Source organism: Phalacrocorax carbo, chromosome 1 (genome assembly GCF_963921805.1).
Source record: "Phalacrocorax carbo chromosome 1, bPhaCar2.1, whole genome shotgun sequence".
In the NCBI taxonomy this organism is placed as follows: Eukaryota; Metazoa; Chordata; class Aves; order Suliformes; family Phalacrocoracidae; genus Phalacrocorax; species Phalacrocorax carbo.
Genome location: NC_087513.1, coordinates 118,998,924 through 119,025,567, shown reverse-complemented (window position 1 = coordinate 119,025,567; position 26,644 = coordinate 118,998,924). Strand labels below are relative to the sequence as shown.

At 44.4% G+C, this 26,644-nt stretch overlaps 2 protein-coding genes and 1 long non-coding RNA gene across 15 annotated transcripts in view; 1 reads left to right on the top strand and 2 right to left on the bottom strand.

Annotated features, from left to right (window-relative positions):
• IGSF5 (immunoglobulin superfamily member 5) overlaps positions 1 to 1,680 on the bottom strand; it is a 34,360-nt gene extending 32,680 nt beyond the window's left edge. For 3 of the 8 annotated variants that reach the window (XM_064471980.1, XM_064471961.1, XM_064472017.1), the window contains exons 1-2: positions 1,390 to 1,680; positions 987 to 1,095 (exon numbers count right to left, since the gene is read on the bottom strand). The gene's annotated coding sequence lies outside the window, so the exon portion shown is untranslated. The remainder of the gene's footprint in view (positions 1 to 986; positions 1,096 to 1,389) is intronic. The other 5 variants (XM_064471970.1, XM_064472008.1, XM_064471990.1 and 2 more) reach the window with 3 other exon arrangements.
• Positions 1,681 to 1,720: 40 nt separating this feature from the next.
• LOC135316902 (uncharacterized) lies at positions 1,721 to 23,293 on the top strand. 6 transcript variants are annotated; one of them, XR_010376099.1, is made up of 7 exons: positions 1,721 to 1,896; positions 6,949 to 7,065; positions 7,742 to 7,804; positions 9,211 to 9,371; positions 15,550 to 15,711; positions 17,955 to 18,009; positions 18,489 to 23,293. It is a non-coding gene; the product is annotated as an uncharacterized LOC135316902 (long non-coding RNA). The 6 variants fall into 6 exon arrangements; XR_010376104.1 differs by lacking the exon at positions 7,742 to 7,804 and adding an exon at positions 7,360 to 7,489; XR_010376102.1 differs by lacking the exon at positions 7,742 to 7,804 and adding an exon at positions 4,904 to 4,993.
• B3GALT5 (beta-1,3-galactosyltransferase 5) lies at positions 10,784 to 24,898 on the bottom strand. The gene is made up of 3 exons (XM_064472037.1): positions 24,623 to 24,898; positions 16,342 to 16,531; positions 10,784 to 15,910 (listed from the first exon to the last, which is right to left on the bottom strand). Exons 2-3 carry the CDS (start codon positions 16,432 to 16,434, stop codon positions 14,969 to 14,971), a joined length of 1,035 nt encoding a protein of 344 aa, XP_064328107.1. The 5' UTR covers positions 16,435 to 16,531; positions 24,623 to 24,898; the 3' UTR covers positions 10,784 to 14,968.
• Positions 24,899 to 26,644: the final 1,746 nt, after the last annotated feature.

Genomic DNA, 26,644 nt, shown 5'->3' with positions numbered 1-26,644 from the left:
AAAGCAGTGGTAGTAGTATGGTACAGGGGTGGGTGGCAATGCCTCTCTTGGGGTGCCTGTGCGGGCAGAATGCCCCCCCACCCAGACCTTCCCTGCCTGCTGCGCCACTGCAACCAAAAAACAAAATATTTTTGCTGTCTTTCCAAGCATGTTCAGCTGCAGCATCAAGCTTTACTAGAGCTCTGTTCACTGGTCAGTGCTTTAAGCAGGGATCTCATTGAGTTTACTGCAGCATCTGCCACCTGACCAGCTCAGCTGGCAGCTTGCTCTGCATTTTCCCATTTTACAAGCTTTCAGTTTACCCTGTGAATTTAAGGCACAGCCATATCAAATAATCAACATTTAAGCTGAACCTGTGGGCTGATTTCTTCACCTGCGTCTTGGGAAGCAGACTAATTTGTAGTCTGGTTTGGGTTTGCCCAATTGATTTTGGAAGGTTTTGGTTTTTTCTCACTTCTATGTTTCATGTCCGGAGGAGTCCTGAGCAGGTAGCTGGGGTGGGACGGTCGCCATGCATAGCTTGGAGGGATTTCTCCTTACTCTGCCACTGTAACAGCTCTCAGCATGTACATGAATCAGTCAGTAGTTTTTAAGAGTTAGTAGTATCTGTCATATGAAGTGAAACAGCCTATGTCAAGCACCAGGAAACAAATCCAAAAGTCAGGGCTGTGTCCTTTTCATGATCCCAGGCAGGATCTACAGGCCTGGAGAGGACCCCACCAGCTAGGGCAGCAGCCTTCATACCTCCACATACAAAACCAGCTGCACCAATGCAAGCTGAGCTGAGCGAAGTTTTATGGAGAAGAATAAACTTGCCCAAATTCAGCCCAAAATCAGTTAATAGCTTGGGGTGAAGTAAAGCAAGACAGGAAAGGATCTATTACGTTTTGTTTTACTTTGTTTCAGAATGGACTTTTAAAGGGCCAGGAAATATTACCCAATCCCCAGATGAAACAGGATATTTTGGTCAACAATGAAATAAATACCTGGGGTTTGGGCTGAGCTGCTTTTCACCTTCTCTGCAGGTGCGCGGGGAGACTCACATCACCAGCGCTGCCAAGCATGGCTCTGAGCCTACTCCCTTCCGCATCCACGCTGGAGGCAAGGGGATAATATTGATAATATCTTCCTAAGGGAGCAGCAGCCGGATCCAGCCTGGCACAGAGCAGGGCTCTGATGTTTTGGGGACCCCGCGATGTGGAGGACACCAACCCCAAAGGCCGGGGGGCACAGCAGGAGATGGGGATCACAAAATGCCCCAGCTCACCCCACTGCTGCTGGCCCAGGGCAGGCTTCCCTGCTGAGGCAGGAGCAGGGGAGAGGGTTAAATTATCTTTCAGCTGCCAGCTCCTTCTGTTGGGAAGCAAATAATGGCTCTGGAGGGGTTACCTGGATCACTTCCCCAGGCGCCGAGAGGGTGTCTCCCACCGCTTTCCTTTTGATGGCAGGCCCCGCTGGCACCCTCCGCCTCAGGGGACGCAGGAGGAGATTGGCACTGTTCAAAACAAGGAGCCCCAGGCCAGCCCTTGTCTCCTCGCCCCGGGGAAACCTCCCTCAGGCAGAGGGGCTGGCTGCCGGTGGTGCCACCGGGAAGGAGCACTGACCTCTGCCGACTCTCAGCCGGGCGTCTGCCCTGACATTGTTCCCGTGATACGGTGAGGTAAGGGTTGCCTCTCCTTTCCCCTGCTCAAATACGCCTATCACTGTGTTAATGTTTAACCATTCCTGCAGGAGGAAGCAAGGCACAGACGATGAGCCACACATGGGAGCAAACTTCATGCTGTCCCAACTTGAAAAACTGGATGGGCGCTGCTGTCTGATGTCCTCGGCCACACCACCTTGCTGGGGCATGATGGGAGGTGCAGGATTTATTTTCCCTGGTTTATAACTGCACAGGTGAGTGTCCCGGTGCCCCGTGCCAAGGCTGGAGCTCGTCCCACTGCTACAGCGTGACAGGCAATGTGGCAGAGGGCAGAAGCACCCGCCCATAGGCCCCAAGCCACCTGTTCCCTCACTGACAGGTGCTGTCACCCACAGCCGGGGGTGTCGGGGTCCATCGGCAGGCCCTGACAGGGTGAGAGGCTGAGCCAGGGCCAGGGTCTGTCCAGAGGGCCCAGTCAGGAGCTGAGGAGATGGGGCCGGGACAGGGCTGGAGGCAAGGCCACAACATAGTGCCAAGGGGCCCATCCAGGGGACAGGGCCAGGGGCAGGCTGAGGCATTGCCGGGGCAGGGGCCCACGGCCCTGGGTGGCTGACGTGGGCCTTCGGCTGTGGGCGGGGGGGGGGAGCCCTGTGGGTCTGCCAAGGGAGGGTCAGGCCCACTGGTGCCCTCAGGGGCCTGGCAAAATGGGCCCTTACTGTGAAACTTCATAAGCAGCTGAGGAGAAAACTGAACCAGTTTTCCACTCCTTAATGGAAAATAGAGTCCCCAAGTGTTCTTTTTTTCCCCTTTTATATTTTCATATTCCTTTCCTCATTTCAGTTTTTATTTTGGGGAATTTTTAAGGTTACATTAGGAAAATGTTCATTAAATAATTTCATTTAATTTTGAAATAGATTGTGTTTGTTTGCTCAGTTAAATCACACCTTTTTATGTCACTTAGACAATCGTGTGTGTTCACCAAAGCAGCTGTATGCCTCATGAGAGATGCTCTTTCAATGGCTGCAGCCTTCATCTTTCTCTGAGAGCTGAACAGCAACCTTCACATTACGCCGTCATTGGTCAGTGGGTTGAACTGATGGGACACATCAGATTTTTATGATGAGTCCGTCTGCTGGGAAGCTTAAATCATACAGAAGGGACATATGACTTTCCTGAACTATATTTCCTACTAAACACGGTAACAGTTCTAGCAAGTACATATTAACACCACACTGACTCAAAATGAAAATGTTGAGTTCAGCAAAGGCAAATGGAACAGACTGTTTGGAGAATTTTGATGAATTTCCAAAATTAAATTTCAAAAACTTTGCTTTATTAGAAAAAATATCACCCTGACTTTTTAAAAAAAAAAAAAAAAAAAAGCTATGAAGCCTGCAGGAAGTTTTTTGACCAGTTGTATATTTTTCTTTTTGCTTCCTTGCTTTTCCAAATATTTCTTTTTTTAAAGTCTAAAATCTCACACTCTTGTTCAACTAACAGCCCTACTTTCATAACAGTGTTCTTGAAATACCTTCTACGTATAGTTTGATTTCCATACAAATACACCTAGAGGAAGAAAAGAGGAAGAAAAGGGAAAACATCTAATACGCCGATTCTGTTTTCCAAGTAGGAAAAGTGCAGAAAGTTAAAATGGATTGACTGGATTTTCAGCTTGATTTAATAAAGATAACTCTTTGTAAAAATGCTTTTTAAATTCTTACAAAACTATCATTTGCACTACCAAGGAGAGATTGGCTCTGTCATCTTTGTAATTGTTCTTTAGGTAGATTTAAGCTGCTATTAGATCACCCCTTAACCTCTTCTCTGCCCCACTAAAGCCTTACTCCCTCAGCATCTCCTTACCAGTGCTGTGCTCTAGACCGTTGTCCTCTTGACGTCCTGCCACTGGACCATCTCTAGCTTCTTTACTTCCAACTTGAACTGAGGGGCACAAAACCACACACAGATTTCCAGACTTGTCTAGTAGAGGAGAATAATAGTTTCTCTGAATTTGCTGGCAACACTTCTCAGAATGTGACCTAGTACATGGTTTGCCGTATTTGCAGTGAGAGGGCATTGTTGGCTTGTATTTACCCTGGTGTTTATTTCAGCCAGGTCTCAAGAAATTTTCTCAAGAAATCAAGATTTCTACCCACTGTCACTTAGGCCCTACCACTGCAGCCTGTACCTCAAGGTTGTTGCATCTGATGTGCAGAACTTTGTGCTTCTTCACACTGGATTTCAAGATGTTTCTGTTGGCCCAGTCCTCAAGTTTATCAATGTCCCTTTGGATGTCATGTTGCTGCACCTGTGCTACAGCTGTTGTTACAACACTAGCTAATCACAGGCTGATCAGCTGTCACTTTACCACACTCCAGTCTGTCATGGTCTGTAGATTAGCCATATCCTTAAGTGTGTACGCACATAAAGAGGCATATACCACTCTGCTGGGCCCAGTCATAGGTGTTTCATTCCCATCCCCTCAATGTAGAGTGGACATACTGAAGCCCACATCAGGAACTGTGTGCATTGTGGCCTAGAGCATCCACTGTGTTTTCATCCTGCTCTGGATTTGACACCAGTGGGAGTCATCATGAGAGCACCTGCCACCTCCACCCACACACTCACTGGCTTGGCTTCATCAGCTGAAATCCTCCTGGGTTAATCTGGTGTACAGTGACTGGATTCAAATATCCTTTCTTTTCCCTGGGACGGTTTAAGCAACCAATACATGTATTAATATTTTACTAATTATTTCTCACTTGTTAATTCCTTCTGTACTTTGACTTTCTTAATGCACTGTGATATCGTGATGAATACAGGCATTGGCATTGGTTTGGAAGTGTGTGGGATAAGACATTGCACAGCACAGTAAAGTGTCCAAATCCCCAACTGCTGAGAACATCGTGCACGTACAAGACTACACAATCTCATGACAGTTCAAAAGATCAGGTCCTGAGTTTGCCAGCCTGATGCAAATGGAAATAATTTTGTGAATCATCAGCCTGCATACCAGGCAGATTCCTGCCTCCCACTCCAGTTTCTTTAGGCACTTCTTTCCAATTCTTCCTTTTTCTTCTGCCTGTGAGTAGGAGGATTTTTGCTGGTGTTTTTTTTTTTTTTTTCCCCCAACCCTTCCAAACTCTTTTTTGCGCATCACATAATTTCTTCTGTATGGTGTATAGACTGTGTAAACTGCTGGAGCAACCCTCAACATTTTTTGTCCTAGGGTGTGTTAGTCTGAAACATACATCTATACAGCTTGCTGAGCAAACCCTTGCAAGAAGCTCCAGGTGAAATGGACTTTCTGAGAGTCACTTAGTGAAGCCTGCTGTCATTGTCACTGTGGCTGTAAGTGTAATTTTTTATTTTTTCTCACAGGAGAACTGGGCAAATTGTCATGATGGAAAACAAAGAGCATTTAGTCACCTTCATTTCTAATTACTTCTAATGACTGAGAATGCAGCAGAGGAGATGACCAGTCCCTACATTTCCATGCTGTATGTTAGCTTATTTAACTGAGTTAAAGAAAATATGATCGGGGGTGTGAGCATTAAAATAGCAGAGAAGAGGCACTTACAAATACAATATTAAAGTTGACTTGAGGTCAGTGCTAGAAACAGGAATAAAATTTTTCATTTCCCCATGGAAACTGGCTTGAAAAGGGGTTTGAACATTACAAAGGCTTTAAGAAATGGCTCCCAATAAAAAAAAAAAATGTTCTTCTCTCTAATGAAGGAGAATTGAAATGGATAGAAAAGACTAAGGTAGGAGGCAAGCTGACCTAGTGACTGAATTAGCTCTCTCTATCTTGATGCCTGCAGGACGCTCCTCTCTAGTAGCTGACCAGGTCAAAGAGATGCTAAACCATAACTTTTCAAACTCTGACTCCTTTTTTTTTTCCCCTCTGTTTATGCTCTTACACCTTTTCTCTACTGTTTCTCATTCAAAACAGATTTTATTAGTGTTAGCTGTAGAAGTCAAGTGAGGTACACAGATCCCTCTCCTCTCACAAGCTTTAGTTTTTAAATCTTTATTAATCTGTTAAAAGATTGAAGACTCACCACAGTTTTAAGCTTTGATTCACATTTCTCCCTAATCAGGACTCAAATATACTAGAGGAAGAGCTCTAGAAATAACAGGGCCATGGCATTTCCTTTTTCGATTACTTATGTGACCGTTGAGATACATTTTCCCCCACCTTGTTCCCACTTTGTAGGGTATGAGAACTCAGGAGGCACATTTCTGCTTTCAACATCAAGCGCAGTGAAGGCTCAGTGCAATCTGGGGTCCTTGCTGTCTACTACATATATATTTATGTGAAAAATTAGGATACCACAAATGTCCCTCTGTTGTACAAACAATAGTGTAATGTTTGTCTCCATATTTTAAAAGAAACCTCAGTTTGTAAAAAATGGTTTGCTGAGTGAACAAAATAGAATTAATGGACAGATTTATTGGTTATCTGAAAGATGCTGATAGTATCCTGTGACAACCCCATTGAATAGCTGACGTGATACAAAGTAGGGCTGTGGGGGCACTTCCAGAGGACCTGCAATCCTTATGAATACCAGTAACCACACACAGCATGCAGGACCCCTGCCTCAGCTACTGCTAGCCAGCTAAGACACAAGCATCTATCCCAAACTATTTATCAAGGATTTTTTTGTAGTCATTAAAGATATAAACCCACTACCAGATGATGCTTCAGCTATCCTGATACGAGGGCCTGAGGCAGGCAAGATTTGTCATCCTTTGGTTAGGCCTGCCTCATTATTCTGATTACAGAGTAGTCTGAAAGAATGGGTTAGACTGGACATGCTGTTTTAGGCTGCAAAAGTTGACTGAGACTAAACCCGCCAATGGAAGATGTTTCATATTGATCTGAGGAATCCTGTTCTACCTTCTTCCTAGGAAGGAAAGTCATCTTTGCCTTGACTTAAAGATTCATTAAGTGATGCTACTGTGAATCGAGGCCTGGGTAAATCCTCAAAAGCCTATTAACGTCAGTATGGCTCAACTGATTTTTTTGGTTCAGACTTTTTTCTTCAGTGATCTCTTGCTGGTTATTTTAAAGCCATAACTCTGTGAAGAATTGCTGTGGGTCCTTAATGAGGAAAATTTTGGATATAATCTTCTTCCAGACTTTCACACACAGGGGGCCACAGGATTAAACACTTTATTTGCATTAATGTCCTCGCAGTTTTTATTTGGCTTTAATAAATCTGCACAACTGGAATGCAGTTCTCCAGTACTTTCTTGCCCACACTCCTTCTGAACCGCATTCCATGTTTCCCCTTTGGCAGGTGCATTCCTCCTCTCCAGCACTGAAATCGGTGATGAGTTGTAGCTGCTAAAATGAAAATGTCAGAATTCAGGGACCGTAGATGAAGACATTCATCATGGAGCCCAGGCAACAATGAGTAAGTAAGAAAGTTTATCACAGAATGAAAGAATTTGCAGCATTGGTGCTGTTAGGAGGAGTGTAAATCTAAGAAGGAAATTTTTAGCGCTCTGTAATACATCAGTTCCCCTGGCAACATTTTCTTTAGCTTTAGAAATGTTTTGGCTCTGGTCCAAACAGTTAGCTTAATTGCTCTAGTTATCATTCAGTTTATTCTAAGGAACTTTTCGATGTACGGTAGCGTGCCAAGAAAATGTAAACATAATTCTTTACACTCATTATAATCACCATTACATTTTTCATTATTGCTCAGGGTCATGATTTTAGACTCCTTCCTGAACTTTATGTGCACAGCCAGATTCTTCAAGGAGTTCAGGCAAAGTGCAAATCTATCCAGAGCTCCTTTAAAACTGGTGTGCTCAACACCCATCCACCAGTGCACGGTAAGTCCAGCTCCGGACATGAACAGTGCACAAGCACTATGCCCAGGGATCCCAATCCCACAGAGCTTCTCTGATAATGCCAGGAAAAATACCATGGAAATATGAAATTATACCCCTTTTCTTTCCTTCCTGATGATTTTGCAAGGTTGCCAGTTATGGGAAATGTTAATACTTACACCTCTGAAAACAGAATATTAATGAATGTGATCTTAAGGGTCTTTTCCAACCTTAACGATTCTATGATTCCCTTAGTGACCTGAAGGCCCGATCCAAACTGACACTGCAATGATGAGAGAGCAGATTATCACCATAAAAGTAGGCATTATTTTGGAAAAGCTGTGTCTTTTTTGCATTTGCATGAAATACATACTTATGGCTGACATCTTACTCCTCCCTTTGGGCATTCAGTTAAGATCACCAAGTAGAAATGGCAGGGTTTTTGTCTTAGAAATTAATGCCTCCTATGCACTGTGTCTGTCATACGGAGTCTGGGACTGGAAGCTGCCTTTCTGCAGTAAGAAAACATAAGTTCCCGGCAGAGATGGTTTCAGATATTCAACTTCTCTTTATGTGGCAGAGTAATAGAAGTGTTCCTGATCACTGCTGTATTTTGGCTTTCTTTTTATATTCAGCTATTTCCTTTGCCACACCCATATATAAAATAAGATTCCCTAAAACCTTCGAGAACTGCTGAGTACTGAAAGATCTCAAGAATGCAGTGAAGACTGACATGTTTACAGGCTAAAGTTCCCAGTCTCCTCTTCTCCCCTATCCCATGCAGTACTTTCTTCAGTAAAGACGGAGGAAGTGATATTGCTCAGCTACTGTCACCTCCAGCAACAAACCTCCTGCTGCTTAACTTATACCTGCAAGGCATGCTGGGTTTGGCCTCAGCATAAGGGCATGGGATCCGCAAAACGGGCTAGGGGGGTAAATGCAGACAGAGGTGCATTGCACACCCTCGCCCTCCTAGCCAGCAACAAGCGCTGCTATTCTGCCGCCTCCTCAGCTCTAGCAGGAGCAAGCTGCATTATGCACGCACACCACAGCTCACTCCTACCCCTGCCTCCCGGCTCAGCTCACTCTTCTTTTTAATTCCCTCGTTGAACCTTTACTAGGAGAAACACATGTAAAAGCTGCAGGTCCCTTTATGTACTGGAGTCAAACATTTACTTACAACTGCTGTTCCAGCAATAACAATTAAATTAAACATGAAGGGAATATTGCTGCCTGGAAGATCTACAAGCTGGAGGTGTAAATCACACCACATAACTAATTTATGACATTCTGCGCCTACAGCTGTACGCCGACAGTTTGTAAGTGTAAGGGCGGCTGTGATTTCTAAGTGCTTTTGGTGACAAAAGAATAGGAAGCTGATTACCCAGGCCTCTATCCCTGTACCCAAAGTCATAAATTAAATGAGGTCAGCTTAGGTCAGTAGCTGAACACAAGGGATATTGTGTACATGGTTCAGTTGGAGGGATTCTAAGAAAGGACTTGGATTTTTTTCCCCACAAAAATAATGCATTTTTGAATTTGTGAAGCATTAAAAAAACAAGTTTACTTCCCAACCACTGAAATTGTCCGATTACATTTTGCAGTGAAAATATACTTGACTGACTTTTTAGAAGGACAGCCTTAAAACCACTGTATTACTAGGCTTTGAAAAGATCTCTATTTGCTCAACCAGAACATGTACAAATTCAAGTCTCTCTTTTCAGGCTGGATCTCCTATGTACTGCACACACCTAAGTCCTGTCACTCAGATGCTTTCTTCTATCCAGTGTGATAATATTTGCAGATACTTTTGGAAATACATTGGTGGAATGAGCTAATGAATTTAAGTCCAGATGCAGACAAACAAGCAAAATACACCAGAAAGGTAGGTGAGGAAAAAAGATAAAACAAAAGATAAAGGTAGTAAGGGAAACCTTTTCTAGTTATGGTTTTTAGTTCATAAGTGCTTGTGTTTGGCAAACAATCAGGCTGCCTTCAGTTATTTGACATTTCCCTTTTAAGTCATATGGGAGCAGCGCTGTGCTTCCAGGTCCCACAGAGTGTGCCACTCAGCCACAGTCAAACAGTGCTGGCTATGGAGACACAGGCAAAACCATTTCAGGTTGGATCTTGATCTTCCGAAAGGTATCAGCTGTAGTTAAAATTGTCTTTTATCAATTCCCTTGCTATGGTTTTAACAATCTTGCATTTGACACTCTTGTCATTTGTAAAAAACATTCTGAAATCAGATTACAGCCTGTTTATAAAGTTTTGTTTTAAGGTGTGTTTTACTTAAAGGTGTACTATGTGTAGATTTTTAATGGCAAGAGTGGCTAACATAGCAGGATTGATGCTTAATACTTGGGAAAGCACTCCCATTCTTGATCTCTTTCTCTTTTATGGGAATTGTGTATTTGCATTAGGAAGAGGAACCAATCAGTCATTTTACGATGTACATACTAAGGCATTTAGAGAAAGGAAGAAAATTCAACAGATTCAGATTCAAGAAAGCTAAGCGCCAGCTCCTGCACTTGGGTCACAACAACCCCATGCAGTGCTACATGCTTCAGGAAAAGCGGCTGGAAAGCTGCCCAGCAGAACAGGTTGGTTGACAGCTTGCTGAACATGAGCCAGTAGTGTGCCCAGGTAAACCAGAAGGCCAACAGCATCCTGGCCTCCTTTGGAAACAGTGTAGCCAGCAGCAGTAGGGAAGTGATTGTGCCCCTGTACAAAACACTGGTGAGGCTGTACCTCAGTTTTGGGCCCCTGGAGAACAAGTCCTCTGAGGAGCAGCTGAGGGAGCTGGGGTTGTTTAGTCTGGAGAAGAGGAGGCTGAGGGGAGACCTTATTGCTCTCTACGACTACCTGAAAGGAGGTTGTAGCAAGGTGGGTGCCAGTCTGTTCTCACAAGTAACAAGTGGTAGGTGGGACGAGAGGAAGTGGCCTCAAGTTGCACCCGGGGAGGCTTACATTGGATATTAGGAAAAATTTCTTCACTGGAAGGATTATCAAGAATTGGAACAGGCTGCCCAGGGAAGTGGTTGAGTCACCATCCCTGGAGGCACTTAAAAGATGTGTAGATGTGGTGCTTAGGGGCACAGTTTAGCGGTGGACTTGTCAGTGTCAGGTTTACAGCTGGACTTGATGATCTTATAGGTCTTTTCCAACCTAAATGATTCTATGATTCAATAGATTCATAGAGCCATTTTAACTGGAAAAAGAGCAAGCCTCCTAACTTGACTACCTCCCAAAATGTTAATGCATTCACAACAGAAAAGATAAGCGAACACACAAAACTGTGGTAACAAAATACTTTACTAAAATATCATACATTGAATAGTTAGCTCAACATTCTCATGTTCTATGCAAATAACGCAAGCTTGTCACGCATTTTATATTAACATTCTATAGTAACCCCCACAAAACCAAGAAGAGCAGCATTCCTGTCAGATCCATTACAGACGGTTTTAGCCCTTGTGTTCCATTCAGCTTTTATGTAAGGCAAATGTTTCATTGCAAAAATCTACTCTGTACTCTCAGAAGTGCCTGGAAGGGTTATACCTCCTCAGTAATACTGAATCAGATGAGATGTGTGACCAAATCCTTCATGGACATTTTTGAAAATCCTAACCTAAACCAAGAATATGTTAGCTGATGAGATAGAGTTGTGAAAAATGTATTCATTGTTCTGTATTCAAAATCTGATCTTGTTTTAGAAGAAACAGAGTATGCTGAAATGCACAGCTCTAACCAACTCTAATACACTATCAGCTCTGTTAAGTTGTACACTCCTTCCTATTAAATGAGAAGCACTGGAGTAACTTTTCAGAGTAACTTTCCAAAGCTATTCATAAAAAACCGGTTTAATGATATCTGACCCAGAAAGCACAAAAATATTAGGATAGTGCATTACTTTTACAGATAAACTGCCCCAAAATTGACTAAAATCTTTTATTAACCTATACAAAATTTTCAAAATAAGTATATGTGCACTGCAGTATTGAGTTTACACTTCTAGTTATATTCCTGATTTTTTTTTGTGATGGCCTTTCATGGGAAAATACACAAAATTTGGCAAAAGGCCACTGATACAATTTTGATTGTGTTAAAAATCCTGATCTGAGGCCTAAGCTGCAAAAGCTAATTTCAGTCACCTGATACATATAAACTGACTAGCACAGTGGCTTTGTTTAAATAAATTAATTTTCTTTACATGCAATCATCTACTTTTCTTAAATCACCTTTTCCAGCAGTATAACCTTGTATTTTAAGTAATTAACTATTCATTTACTATATGCTTATTCAAAGCCACCTACTGAATGGAGAGAATTATGAAATCAATTTCTAACTTATGCGAGCACAAAGAAAATCATGTTGAGGAAAATAATGTGCAGCAACCTAAAGCATTCACTTGGGGAGGTAATTTGCAAAAAGGAGAGGAACAGGTTATCTGAATCTGTAACATTTCAGCCTGGACTAATTTGCTACTCATCAGATATCTAGCAGTGAAAAGCCAAATGCTTTAGATAGGCAGATCATTATGATGCTTAACAACATATATTCAGTGGGGACAAAATATTTCAAATGCAGTAATAAAGGGAGACATCTTGCACGGGTCACTTGAAATTACAAGTAGACTCCCTGGAAACAGTACCTAGAATGGGATGGTTTCTTAAAACACACCTGAGGACCTTATTCCCAATGGCACTGTAGCTATGAATTTAGCCCCAAAAATAGAGTGGTAGCAGCTGCAAAGGTGATTATCAGAGCACCCTCTTCCCAGTTAGTAACTGTATTCAAGTAATTAGGAAAAATCCTGAACTAAAATAAAAGCCTGACAGAACTTGGCCCTCAAGTGTACCTTTTTTTATGACAGTACAAAGCCACAAACGGCTCAGGTAAGACTTATTTTGGTGCCATGCACTAGCAGGCATTGATCCAGGAAGCAACCCAAAATACTGTCTCCTAATGGGAAGCTTTACCCTTTGGCCACAAACTCAGCCTGACAGAAGACCAGCAGCTGCACCATCCCAGGAGCCAGGTGCCGCCATACGTCTTGGATCTCAACACTTAGCGGACGTGAAGAAGTCGACACATCCGTATGTAAATTAATAGCTATTCTGCCAAGATACAGGCTCCCTGGAACTGCACGGTTGGACTGGTCCTGCCGGCTAGGATAAGGTTGGCACCAGGCACAGAGGTGGAAGCGAGATCCACAAGGGGCTGCAGGGTTACTCCTCAGAGAACAAGAGGAGGCCGGGATGAATATTAGGTTGCATTATGCTGTCCCAGCTCACAGACCCTCTATCCTACAAGAGAAGGAGCTAGGTGAGGTGAGGAAGCATTCCTTTATGCTCAACATTTTTCCATAAATTAAAGCAATAGCCAGCTTGCACCTTGGGTACACCAGCAACGAATGGCAAAAAGATGCAGTGATTAAAATGCTGTTGCTAGGCTTTATCAGTCTGACCCATCGCACTGACTGAAGGCAGCAGCAAAAGTAGATGTGCTTCAGCGGGTCTTTGACTCCAAGGGCGGATACACCTGCAAAGTTGGAATGGGAGGCAGAGAGACGCTGCCCACCCCCGGGCACAGGGTACGCACTAGGAAAAGGCAAACACTTCCTTGGTCACCCACCTGACCACCTGGATAGCCGTATCCCTGCAAACACCACATACACAGCTATTTTCTGAATAAGAAACTTAAAATAAAAAGAAGATTATTCTTCTACCAAATAAAAAAACATTGTTTCTTTCATCATCAGTTGTCAAAACTAAGTGCACGAGCTCAGGTTGTTCTACATCAGAAGAAAATACTTTTCAGGATGAGGCATATTCCTGCTGAAAATATTTATCCTGCTCTACAGGCACAGGCAAGTAAAAAGAAACACTTCGACAGTCCTCACAAACTACAATAAAAATAAAAGAAACAACAAAAATAACCCTGAAGTAATAAAATATCTTTCCCTGTCCTTCCTCCATGCTTTTTACTGCATTCAGGACCGCATACAGGGCAGTGTCTGGCCCTGGTTGCTCTCACTGCGCCTGATCCTGACCCCCACCTGTCATCACCAGGGCCCGGCCATCACTGGCTTGACCTCAGACCGACCTCATCACTATGATACTTCCTTATGATCGAGACTCTTGGTTGGACCTGGCCACCTGGGTCTGTCCTGCTCCCTCGCATGGGTGTGCAGGGCTGAGCCCTGCTGGCTGTCAGATCCCCTCAGCTCCCGGCTCATCTTCCCCTAGGGGGCAGCCCCACTTTTACTGCTCTCTGAAAAAACCCTTTCACGCATAGTATAGGCATTCAATACTTCTTTGCTGGTAAAACTGAACTTTTCTTGGCATGAAAGTAAATCAAATAGGAGTATTGCATGAGGCATGATTTCATGAACTCCTTTCTCTCTCCCCATAACCCAAAAGTATTTTTCACAGCATCTACTGTAAAAACTCAGTTCCTTATCTCTGAAACCAACAAACATCCTACTGATTTCATGAGTCTGTTAGGTAATGAAATAAGAAATGACGCTCCCAGCCTGAATGATTACTTGGGAATATTTTCCCACTAGGTCTTGTCTAAAAGAGAAAATTCCTCCTGCCTTCTCCCTTACACACCCAGTTCCTCATAGGGAAAAAACATCTAAATCTCTTTAGCTCACCGTAAGTCACTCTAGTTCAGCCTTGGCAAGCCATTTACAGTAGCTTTCAAGCAATCAAAGTGAGATACAAATGTAAAAGATGTCTCCAGGGCCTATTTTAATAGAAAGACCAGGACACTCTCCACTGAGCATGGATCTAGCTCTACCACATATCATTTTCAGCAGGAGGCATGTATAGGGAAACAGATGCAGTAGCCTTACATGTTCACCAGGTGACCTGCAGTACCTAAGGTTGTCCCAAGAGCGCTGCATGGGCAAATTCTTCCAGCTCTGCAAAACATTTGTGTAGACTGAAGGAGGAATCTGTGCCTGCTCACAGTTCTGCCCACACAGAGCTGGCTGCAAGGGCAGGGCTGCAGTTCCCTATGCCAGGAGGGGAATGTCCTGACAGCTACAAACACCGTTTCTTAAATGCCTGGACAGATGGGTGCAAATGCAGCAATCTGTCAGGGGAGACCAGGAAGAGGGTGCAAATTTTCTTTTCTGAACAAAAGTACTTTGACTTTTGGTTTGGCACTGCAGAAATGTTCCCAGTCCTGTAGCAGCAAGATTTGGAGGGCAGGTTTGCAGGCCTGCATGCTTCAGAGAAAAATAGTAGTTGTAACTTGTATAGAGATGGGGTGCAAAGGGGTGAGAGTGAATGGGAGAGAAAGAGGTTTGCATGTTCTTGGGCAGAAATGGAGATTAAAATAACAGTTAAAGAAGTCTTTAATGTGACAGATCTAAAGTTAATTGGGAGTTTTGCAGGAGTCAAGAGCATCCCTGTAAATGCGGAGCATTTTACTTTGTTAATTCAAGCAGGGAAGGTGCTACAGCACTCCTCATTTTTCTGTCACTAAGCGATTCCAGTAGCTCAGCTGCTCAGATGGTTCTACTTCATGGCACAGCACGATTTTCTTAAAGCGAGAAACAGAGAACCTAATCTTTTGGGGAAAAAACGTCTGCTCCGAATGAAGTTCCTCCAGCTGAACTTTTAATTTTTCAAGGCACAGTCCTATGAATACATCCTCCAGTTTAATGAACGAAACGCTCTCTGAAACATTATAGATCTGGCTAGCAATGTCAGTGGATAGAACATAGCCAGTCCCGGAACAAAACGGTGGGTAGGTGTCTTTCGGATACTCTTCTCTACTCACGTACCACTTACTTCCTCTTCTCCGTATAGGGAACTCATGCAGTTTTAAAAAGCCTGTGAAGAATCTAGTGGTCCTATTTTTCCTTAGAAGAAGCTCAGTGAGGTAAAAAACATTGACAAACACATCTGAGTCAGTTTTCATCACAAATGTGGACTGGTAACAAAATCTGTGAATCCATTCAATTCCCATCATGGTCTTCAAAGTCAAATTGTAATACGTGTCTGTAAAATTCTTTTGAATAATGTCTTTGTACTTTTGGCTTTCAGCAGCAATATCAGCCTGCTGGATGAGATTCATAGTGCTTCCCAGGAGGAAATATGTCACCAAGCGCTTGCCAGCGACTGTTCTCTCCTTCCCCCAGGTTTGCCGGATGGTCATCCTGGCTTTGACATGGTGGTATGAGGATGTCACAAGTAGGACGAGGAAAGGTGGGTTCTTATCGCAGTCGATATCCGGGAGCTGCAAGAAGTTTCCTTCATTCCTCCTATAAGCCTCTGTGGGCAATACGTAGTCTTGGCCATTTTCACAGAATATACAGAATTTGGTCGTATTGTCATAAAAAAACCAGAAGCTAGCACAGCTGAGCCCCACAAAGCAAACAAACAGCCTGAATTTTCGGAAATCCATCTGAAAGAAACAAGAAGGAGCAGCACATTAACAAAAAAAAAGAAATACCTACTTCTTTTCAATGCTGCATACCAAACTTCCTGCATAGGGATTCAATGCCAGGTCGTCTCTAATTGAAAGCTACCTATTTCAGGGCACTCGCCCACATGCATTTCTCTTAGTATCATTCCCACAAGATGTTCTGCCAGCAATCAAATTCACATTCCTGCTTACCTGAATCTCCCCCCCCAAGCCAGCATATTCTCAGAAATCCACACAAGCCTGTCCACAAGTATACCACATTGTCCTGGCTGATGCTTCCCCATTTTCAGCATCTTACAAACCATGACTTAGACCCACCAGCGCTTTCAGAAGCCAAAGAGTGGAGAAGCAGCAGACATGTGCTCATGCCAGATGAGAGAGAATAACAGCAATAGGGGGTTTTTTTATACCATGTTTAGGCATTTGTTTGAAAAGTGTCTGTCTCCCAGGGCCAGCAAGTGCTGTCCAGCTTGCAGATTCAGCCAGGTTCCTCCCATCTTCATCTTCTTTGTGTCCTGTGGAGCTCTTGCACCAACCCAGAAACTGCTCCTGATCTTTTTGTTGGAGGGGCCATGGGTCACATATTTTACATTGGGTTAGCTGCTCAGAAAAAAAAAAAAACAACAGTGGGTCAGACGATTTGAATCATTTGGATGATTCACCTTTTGCAGAGTTTAGGTGGCTCACTAGGGCATGCTGAGGTGAGAAGGGGTTGTCTGTACTCCCCTCTCCTTTCTAGGTGAACGAGACCCAAACAATAACAACAATGTTCTTTCATTTATCCTTGTATCAGATTAATGTTCTGCATATCTGGTTACAAATCTAGCATAAATTTTGAGAGAGAGAAAAATTATCAAAGCAAAGCCAAAAAGGTCATAGTGCCAAAAAAATTACACCTCTCCATAAATTAACCTGGTGAATAGTATAATGCTTCAGTTACTCATTCCATTAGCCCACAGGCCCACCAACTACTATTTTAGAGTGCTAGAATGGGGGAATTTTTACCAGGGGGGAGGTCATTCCCTCCTGTTTTCCCCCTTGTTAATGAAGAATGGGATCTGGCTTCCCATCTAAAAATACAGCAAACCAAGTTTACAGCCCCCAGAGCAGTAGATTTCATGGAAATTTGATCTCTGACTTCCAACCAGGAATGTTATGCCTAGACTCCCCAAAACCACGTTAGTGCCCTCCTTTTGCTCACATTCCCCATTCCAAGCAATGAAAAGGTTTTGTGTTGCAGGCTTAAGTTCAATTGAAAGTCCAGCCAGGTGTTCCTGGGACCAAATCCAGCTCATTTTACCCATAAGAATAGTCCCATTAACTTCAGTCGGTATTCTCAAAAAGATGAAACAAGTAGAACTGGACTCCTGGTTTACTGAAATTCCTCCCACAGTGAATCGCATTTTTGCAATGATTCACTAATGAATTTTGAAAATACTTCAAAAGTTCTCATTTCTTCTGCCATTTATATCTAAATTAACTTTAAATAGAGTGTTCCTCAGATCTGTTTTTTCTTGTATGTTTAGCTCACAGTAGTCTTGAGATTAACTTAAAAATTACTTCAATTAAATATGTAAAATTGTGTGAGAATATGCCTATGCATACCTATACACACATACACACACACAAAAGATTATATGAAAACCTGCTCTGCATCTGTTCTCATGTTCTGGGAGGAAGCACTTGACTATGCCGAAAATAGTGTTTTCAGGAAAGGATGGTGTTCTGAGATTGACAACAGAGCTACAGAAGAGGTTCACTCCTGTCGCTGGCTCTCACAAGACTGTTCAAGGCATTTCTCTGTCACAGGAATTCCAGAACACGTACAAACAAAAGTCCTTCAAATACTGAACTAAGAAAGTAATTGAGAGCAATTTCCTACTAAAATCCATTAAAACCTTTTCAGAAATACTCAAGAGCATCAGTTGCCCAAATTCCTCTCTCCAGGTAAACTCAGCAAACATGTGGGAGTGCACTCAGGCATCTCACGTGGTGACCCTGTCTTTAATTTTTTCTCCTTCAGAGCTCAAGATGGGAAGAGTTTCCCCAGATGCCCCTGAGGCCAGTGGGAGTCCATGGTATGAAAAGGGGGGCTGTTGGAAAAGATCATTTGCACAGGTACAGGCTCAGTGTCCCAAGAACCCAAGCTTCCCAATATCCTACAAGGTTAGCATTTACTGAAAGAACACCAAGGGAAAGGGTGACAGAGAGACCACCAGCTTCCTCTTGCTGAGGCCATTTTTCTCTTAAAACCATCAATTTCCTTTTTGTTTTCAGGTGAATAGGTAAAACTTTAAAAGTTAAAAAAACACTTTATATTAACACAGGCAGGTCGGTTCCTTGGACCGCCTAAGTTGGTATATCAGGGAATTAAACCACCCTGGTATTGGCTCCATCCCCCTGGGACACTGAGCCCCTGCCCCATCCCTCACCCCACCTGCGCACAGCTGGTTTAGCTTCCTGAGTGAAGTAAATACTGTGTCCCTCTGACTGGCTGGGAGAACTGCTATATGTGAAGAACATATGGAGAACAATGGCTTCCATTCTGTCTCAACAGGTCAACATGGGTGTGACTGCATTATCAAAACCAACACCATCCAACCTAAAGAATGTTGCTCTACAACAGAGAGATAAGCATAGGTTAGGTGTGACAAGGCCTGTGGCTTCCAAACTAACTGTCACTATATTTTCCCTCCTTTGCCTGCATCTGAGAAACAATACTGTCTGTGATGCCAGATTTCCAGCCTGCATGCACAGATCTCCATGAAACAGTCCTGGAGATGTCAACATGAAGCGAACATTAAGTCTACAGGAGGGGGTTCAGAAAGCAGTGGAGACCTGTGAGCAACCAATCTCTTTTCTAGAGGTCATTTTGAACAGCATCCAGTGTTTTAGCATTGAAACAAATCTTTGTGGTTTTACAGGAAGTCCTTTTGCATGAAGTTATACTTGAGTTGTCTCTCTGATCTGAGTTAGAAATTGCAGTTTGTAATTATCTCAAAGCTTTTCCCATCCCCTCTTGTTCCAATTGCAAAATGTTTGATGTAGGACATAGCCAAAAAGGAAGATCGGCTATAGGTTCCCCCTGTTCACACCACTGACCCTTGTGTAACTCCTTCATGTTGCACAATGACGGGGCCATGGTACCTCCTGTGACAAAGCCTAGTTATTCCATCAGCATTGATGTGACACCTCCTTTAGGTCTGTTAATGAGTGTCATTATCTAAACGGCACCAAGAGATCAAGACCATATGCCATACAGATGAGGAAAAGCAATGTGGCCCGAGGCACAGAGAGGTAAGTAGGTCTAGAGTCCCCCTGAGAAACAGATTCAAAATATCAATTTAAAGAAATAGATTTCTTAATTTTTCTGGGGCACAGCTACAGCCATGCCACTGAGTTCAGTGGATGATTGGCATTGGATTTGCATTGGGGTCACATCCATCAGCCAGGGTACAACCCAAAGCACAACAAACCGAAGCGCTTTTGACCATCTGCAAGGGCTACCACTCTGTAAACAGAGGCGCAAACAGCTGCAGCAAGGCAGACATACAAGCAGAGGCATGACTTAAGTGCACAAACAGGAGTTATGACCTCAAGTGCTGCATGGTTAAAGTCAGCAGCAATACTCCCATTTTCCTTTCCTAATACTCAGAAGAAACATGCCCTGGTATAAGTACTAATAATACCAGCTAACTTTTGATTTTCCTCAGAATAAAGCTTCTAAATTGCTTTCTTAGAAGCTCAGCAGGACATGAAGGGGGATTAAATGTGCGTGGATAACAAGAAAATGTCAAATACAGCAAGAAACATTTATTTTCTTCCTAAATGCAAGCATTTCAGAGAAGCAGGGGCCAGCTTGGAGCTCTTGAAGATGGCATCTCTGGTGAGGCAGTGGGTTCAGCAGTGGCTGGGCTGCTGTTTTTACGAGCAGAGACATGGGTAGCAGGGTTTCCCCCTAAACCCAAGCTCAGAAGTCAGGGACAGATATCCAGGTGCCTCTGGCCCAGTGTCTTTTGGCTGTCCCCCCAACTTCTGGAGCAAGCCGCTGCCTGGTGCCCACCAGACCTTGTCAGAAACAGCAGCACCTGCTCAGGTATCACACAGGACTACTGAAAACAGTGGTGATGAACCTCTACTCAAAATAAAGGGTCACACAGGGACAGGTTACTCTCCCTCATCCCCTGAAGGCACTGGCTGGCTTGTCCTACCCTGTGTGCTCGGTGGCATCGTTCCGCAGAGCCTCCCAAGCCAGTGGTGCCATTTCTGACCGAAAGAACTGCATGTGAACAGCCACTGAGGCGATGAGGCTAAATGTCTCCTTCCTGGCACTTTAAAATGCCACTTTTCAGAGGGAGGTTTTTACACCAACGTGTATTAATAATGTCGTTGCCCAAACCAAATGTCAAGACTGGCACACAAGAAGGATGGAAACCTGTAAAGGGTACAGGACAAGGGAAAAACTTTTGCTGCTGTCCTTACTGTCAGACCACAGAAAACCTGTTTCCCTCTGCTACCTCTCACCAGCTTTTGCTATCAGGATTTTCTCTTCTTGTCAGTCTGTCAGCGAGTCAAAGCAAGACATTGTTCCTCCACTTCATACGTGCCAGTTTCTATCATTTAAAGTCTGAGTTGCTAAGCACTTTATTTACAGCCAAATCCCCTCTCTCCCTGTCTTTCTTTCTTCCTTTCTTTCTTCCTTTCTCTCTTTCTCTCTCTTTTCTTTTTTTTTTTTTTTCCCCTCATTTTTTGTCTCTTTGGCTTTTTGCCTTTTATTTTTTGCAATGCTGCTGGCAGGGTTAGCTTTCCCAGCTCCTCCCCAGGCACCACTGCACTACCTGCAACCTGCCATGATGGGGTGTGCATGGGGAGGGGCTCTGAGGGGTGGGTGTTTTTGGTGCCTAAATAAGCCTCTGGCTCTCCAGAAAGGCCAGAGTGTTTTATGTCCGGGGAGCTGGCTCTGGGGAGCAGGTGAGCCATTTGCCCATGGTCACAGACCCATGGCAGGAGTCCCCGTCTCCAAACTGTAGGTGATCAATTGGACAACACATAAAAAAAGAGCATTACTGTTACTGATTTGCAAATACTACTACGTTGCCTGGCTTATGCTCTGTAATCATGTTATTAATACCCATTTAGCTGATTGACCCTGTCACTTTAACAGCAGATTGAATCTTCTTTGTAGAAGGTTGGACTGACTTTATTTATGGCTTTGCATTTTAATAAGAAAATAAACAAAATAATTTTAAAAAAAAACAAGAGTGGAAAAAAGTCAGGTTTTAAATTTAATAGTTCTAGGGGAAAAAAAGCATTAATTGGAGCGGTATGTTAAAGTCTGGATTAATATTAATCCCAATGAGATGCCATGCATATATACACAATACGGATGTACAATGATATATGCATACAACTGTATTGTTTTTAGCAGCATGACCAACACAGCCTAAACACTGGTATCATTATAATAAGCAAAGAAACTTTCTTCCCAGCAGTCAATGAAAAACCATGACAAAAAATGAGACTTTGAAATATAAAATTAGTTAAAATCCAGTAATAGAGTAAGAGTTCCTAAGAGATTCACCTCCTTGTCCCGGATGTCCTTCCCTCGTGCTACGACACAGATGGATTCAGAGGAGCCACCTGACCCAACGCAACTCTTTCATCTTACCTCTTCGAAGAAAAATTTCCACCATTTTCTCCTCTGAATCATGTTTTCTGTACTGCAGAAGGCATTGTTTTGGTGGTTTTCCACAACACCAGCATACACATACAAACATAACCTTAACACAGCAGCTCTCTCAGAGGCAGCGCACAGGCATAGGAGGAGCCTCACATGCAACATTCACCCATTAAAAAGGTGCATCTTTATTATTACAAGGGAAAGAACAGACATTCATGGGTCTCATCCACTCAAATACACAGTCTTTCCGGTTCAGATACAGAAGTGTCACCTCAGGTGTGGAGGTTTTCATTACTAAAATGCTTGCAACAGCCCAGACAAGAGGCCCATGTGGCCTCTGGGTTCTGTCTCTGAGACTACCCAGGCAGCCGATGCCTAAAGGAGAATAAAGACCATGGTAAGTGTATTCTCGCAGAGAGAAGGCGTTTATGGCACAGGGATCTTCTGAATCAGAGACTGCAACTTCCTCTTTATTTAAAAAAAATTCAAGAGCCATTAGTTCTTGATGCACCTTGGTCTCATCCACCCAACCATGAGCACTTGCTCATAACATTCGTTTGGAAAAGCCAAACAGCATCCTCAGACCAAAATGCAGTTTTGCTCTCAAAACCAGCAAAAAGTTTGGCAGGATGTGGAGCTGCTCCCGTAACGTCACAGGAAAGAAGTGCTACATATGAAGAGTCAAAAAGAAATGTATTTCTGGGGACTTTAGCCAACTCAGGAAAGCTTGCTTCTATTTTAAAATATCATTTTGCTTTTCCAAGCTGCCTGCAAAATTCTCTTGATGAATCCTGGCCCTAAAAAGCCCACCAAAATGTCAGCTTGGATATTTAGTAAGGCCACATCCCTTTTCCAGGGAGAAGAAAGATATTGCACCGGAGGTTGCGACATGGGCTGTCAGGCACCTGGTTGCAAAGTTCAGAGTATCAACACAGAGAAAATGTACAGGGCAGCCGTTACAGTCCATCCCCTGGTGCAGGTGCTTTTTGTCCTTTTTAGTGGCATATTCAGACAGTTTTGACTTAATCCATTTCTACAGGCAATTCAAACACAACTTGCAGGCACCCAGCAAAGAGGCATACTCTCTTGCAGGCAGAGAAAACAGGAGTGCCTCTGGGCCACTCCCTCCTTGCTCTCCCAGAAGGACTTCTCATCTTGGAAGTCATTTTTTTCAAACATTCAGCCTAAAAGTCTTCCTTTCTGCTTCTGTCTCCCCTTCACCCCCTGCGTACCAAACGCCCCTTTCCAGGTTTCTCTTCAATGCTAATAGACTTGCTTCTTCTAATGCTCCCCCTATTCCTACAACACCTCCATCTTCCTTTTATCACCGATGCTCATGAGCATATTTAACTTTTTTAAGAATTGCCTCGTGAATCAGCAATTTTACTACAATTACTATTTTACTTGCTGTATTCCAAACTCCGGATATCACCAAAGATATGCAATTGTCCATGACGGGATGAAACGAAGCAGCCTTAACCAGTATAAACCCATGTTATTCCTGGTGCTGAATAGGAGCAAAATCCAACTCACAGCCACTCCCTTACCTTCATAAATAAATAAAGCAATGAGAAAAATTCTTCTTTAAACTCTTGCTGCCAATGCTGACTCCAAAAGCCTGGTTCTCTGAGCTATAGGAGCATTGTGCTTCAATAATTGTAGGCACGGCGTTTGTGTCCCCCCCAAAACAAACTATTTATTCTACCCTCCTTTACAGATAGTGCTACAAGTTGGATTTTTCATCTTAATTAAAAAGAAAAAGAAACCTGAAAGTGGTATTTCAGACATGATAAGGGTCTTGCTTTCCCTTGGAAGCAATCTCAAGATACACAAAGGATGAAGGGAAAAGAGCACTGCAGAGAAGAGACACCTAAGGAGTTTGTACAAAATATATTCAGAACGGGAAAAATTACCAATAAAGACATTCCATTGCCACTCTTAAATCTTTCATAAACAGAGAGGTGCTCAGCCCTGCCAATATCACTGTGCGATGAGGACTTGTCAGGACGCTACCTTTCAGATGAGTTTTTCTTCCCTATTTTAAGCTGTGGCAGCACTTGAACAGAGGAGGTGAGTCCAGTGCTCGTGCCGTTCTGTGCCCTTTCGTTTCATGCTGCCTCTTGGCACAGTCGTTTTTTAGTCGGTTTTTGGAGATTTAGTCTTCCCCTATCAATACAAGGGTTGAACTAAATCGTTACATTTACATGTCCATTAAAGAGGCAATCTGGTACTTTTGGAGGATAAGGTTCCTGGGCATCCCTTAGTTTCCACCCAGGGCAGAGACAGCTGAGGGACAGCCACTCAGGCTCCCCTCACCGCGCCAGCCCCGTGCCAAATGCCAAGCAGGGGGGATGGCGTCCAGCTCTTTTGATTAGCAGGGCTAAAGCAGAAAGCAGAGGAACAGAAATCCCACTGCGGGGCCCTCACACCGGTAAACGCTTCGTAAATAACTACTTGGCTTTAAAAGTGCTGATTATACACAGTATTGTTTTCAGGATCGGGCCCAATGGCTGCATTTCTAAATACTTACCTGCACCTCATGGACCTTCTTCTTTTTAAGCATTATCCAAGGTCTCAGCAAACATGCAGGACAGCAAGGGAAACATTGCCCTGTGTTTGTCCTAACTGAGCCTGGTCATTATCTGGGGGCAGGTTCACAGGCTGTCAAAATGCTTCCCCATGCTAAAACACACCCAAAATCCTCTGGCAAATGGGATTATTTAACACTACCTTCTTCCCATCAAATCAGTCTACCCCTAACCGCTCAGGACGAGTCAGCCAAACCCCACGCCGCTGTGGGGCCGCACGCCCTCGGCTCGGGCGAGTGACTTCCCCGAATAGGGAGGAGGTCTGGGCTTTGATCCCGATCTTTGAAGTGGGGTCACACCTGCTGCTCCCTCTTATCGAACCCTCCTAACCCAGCTGCGGAGGCTGGCGAGTTTTGGAAAGTCGGTGATGCGGGTCCAAGGGCGCATCCGTGGGCGAACGGAGTCCCCCACCCACGGTCGTACCCGCCGCTGGGGTTATGGAAAGAAACGGGCACCTCCTGACCTCAGACGCCGGCACAGCATCCTCCGGCGGCGCTGGCCGTGTTGCGCGGGAGCTGCAGCGAGCGGGCGGGTTGCCCTTCCTACCGGGAGCCGCCGGCTACAGTTTGTGAAGTCTCCGCCGATCCTCCTGCAGCCCAGCCATCCCGAGCGAGGCGGTGCATGACCGTCCGTGTCTCCGGAGGGAGACGAGAAGGAAGGCAGCGATGCGGCAGTGGTAACCTGAGCTCCCTGCCTGTCTCTTCCCTCTCTCCCTCCTCCCTCCCTCCCTCTCTCCCTCCCCCTCTCCCTCTCTCCCTCCCTCTCCTTACCTCCCTCACTCTCTCCCGGAGGTAACAGACCAGCTGTACCGCTGCAGCTCCATCGGCAGGGAAGGGAAAGTTAGGAACTGTCCACAAATGTTTTCGGTTTGGATATTTTGGATGGGAGGGGGGAGGTCATGGCCTCCCAGGCACAGGAGCGTGCTCACAGAGCTGGAAACCATGTCAGAGCAGAGCCAGCCTTCTCCAGCGCTGGGAAAGTTCAGCTCCATGCCCCCAGTTAAGGGCAATGCTGCCTTGACTTACACAGTGGGAGAGAAATCTCCATCTGCTGAAAAGGCAGCAGTTGGGCACCCTCAGAGTCATAGGGTTTTCTCTGATGAGGAAAGACAAGCTGGCGGAAAGGGGAAGAAACACCACCCTGCATGAGCCCCAGGCAGCAGCGCTGGTGGGGTGGCAGCATCCCTCTCCCAGTCCTCAGTCTCCACTGTCTGCCCCGTCACTGCGTGGCCCCCCTCCTCGGATCCCCACGTTTGCCTGACCCCTGACACCTTGCTGTTCGGGACAGTGCTTGGCCCCAGGCATAGTCAAGCCTTGGTTTTAGGGCTGGTCCAAGTCTGGGCGAGATGCCTGATCCCTTTCCAGGGCCACTTTTGGTATTTCTTGATGCAAGCAGAGAAGCGCAGCAGTTTTACCTTTGTGTATATGCAAACTGTCCCCCGGTGAGAGCAATCAATGCCAGAAAGTTTCACATGACAACAATTAGTGAAGCAAATAGCTTCAGTGCAATCTATTTCTAAGGGCTGCAAGCTCAAGCAGAAAAGAATACTTCCAAATAGATGTTATGGATAAAGCAGCCCATTTAACAGCACCATACCCACTAACAATTCGGGGAGTTTGAATTTCTAGCAAGAAACATTTGCTTTGATTTGCCATTGCCATTTTTGAAACAGGGTGTTCTAGTGTGGCATAAAAACCAAGAGACGAATCAATCACTATGGACTGCTGGGAGCTCCCTTTCTCCTCCCCCTCTGCTCCACGGCTAGAGATGGATAGATGTAGTGAAGGAGACATACAGAATGCTGTTTGTTGGTTCTTCTTTGTGGGAGAAATACAAGGAAGAGGAGAGGTTCAGATCCGCTCCTGGATTTGCTGCAGAGAGGACTGCTCCAAAGAGCATGGGCGCTGGGGTGGTGGGGGTGGTGGGGTGTTGCTTTTGTGTTGTTTTTTTTTTTAGGGCAGAAAACCAAACCCGGGTAGCCTGAGTTTCCTGCAAGGAGGAAGCAGCCTCCATCTGCATTCAAGACCATCTCTTTTGTGCTGAGTTCCTCAAAAAACCTTTTCTTTAGTTTTGGGGAACTGCTAATTCTGTCTTTGACACAGTCTGACCTACAAAGAGCAAGAGACACCAGACACACAAAAGCTTCTGCAAGAAAATTTCCCACCCTCCACCTGCGCATGGGACATTTTCCCATGGAGAATGGGAAATGAATGGAAGGCTGGGGCTCGGTGCCTCTGCCCGCACAGCTCCTGCACATCGCATCGCTCACCGGCTGCCCTCGGGGCAGTCCCAGCCGAGGAGTGTACTGAAACGGGAATGCGCTAATGATTCATATCAAACCTGTCTCCGCTTCTTTCAGCTATGCCAGTGAAAGGTCCCAGCTTGCTATGTGAGTTTTAGCAGTTTGCTTCTCTGCAGCTCTTAGCCTGCCCTGCTGTCATTAAA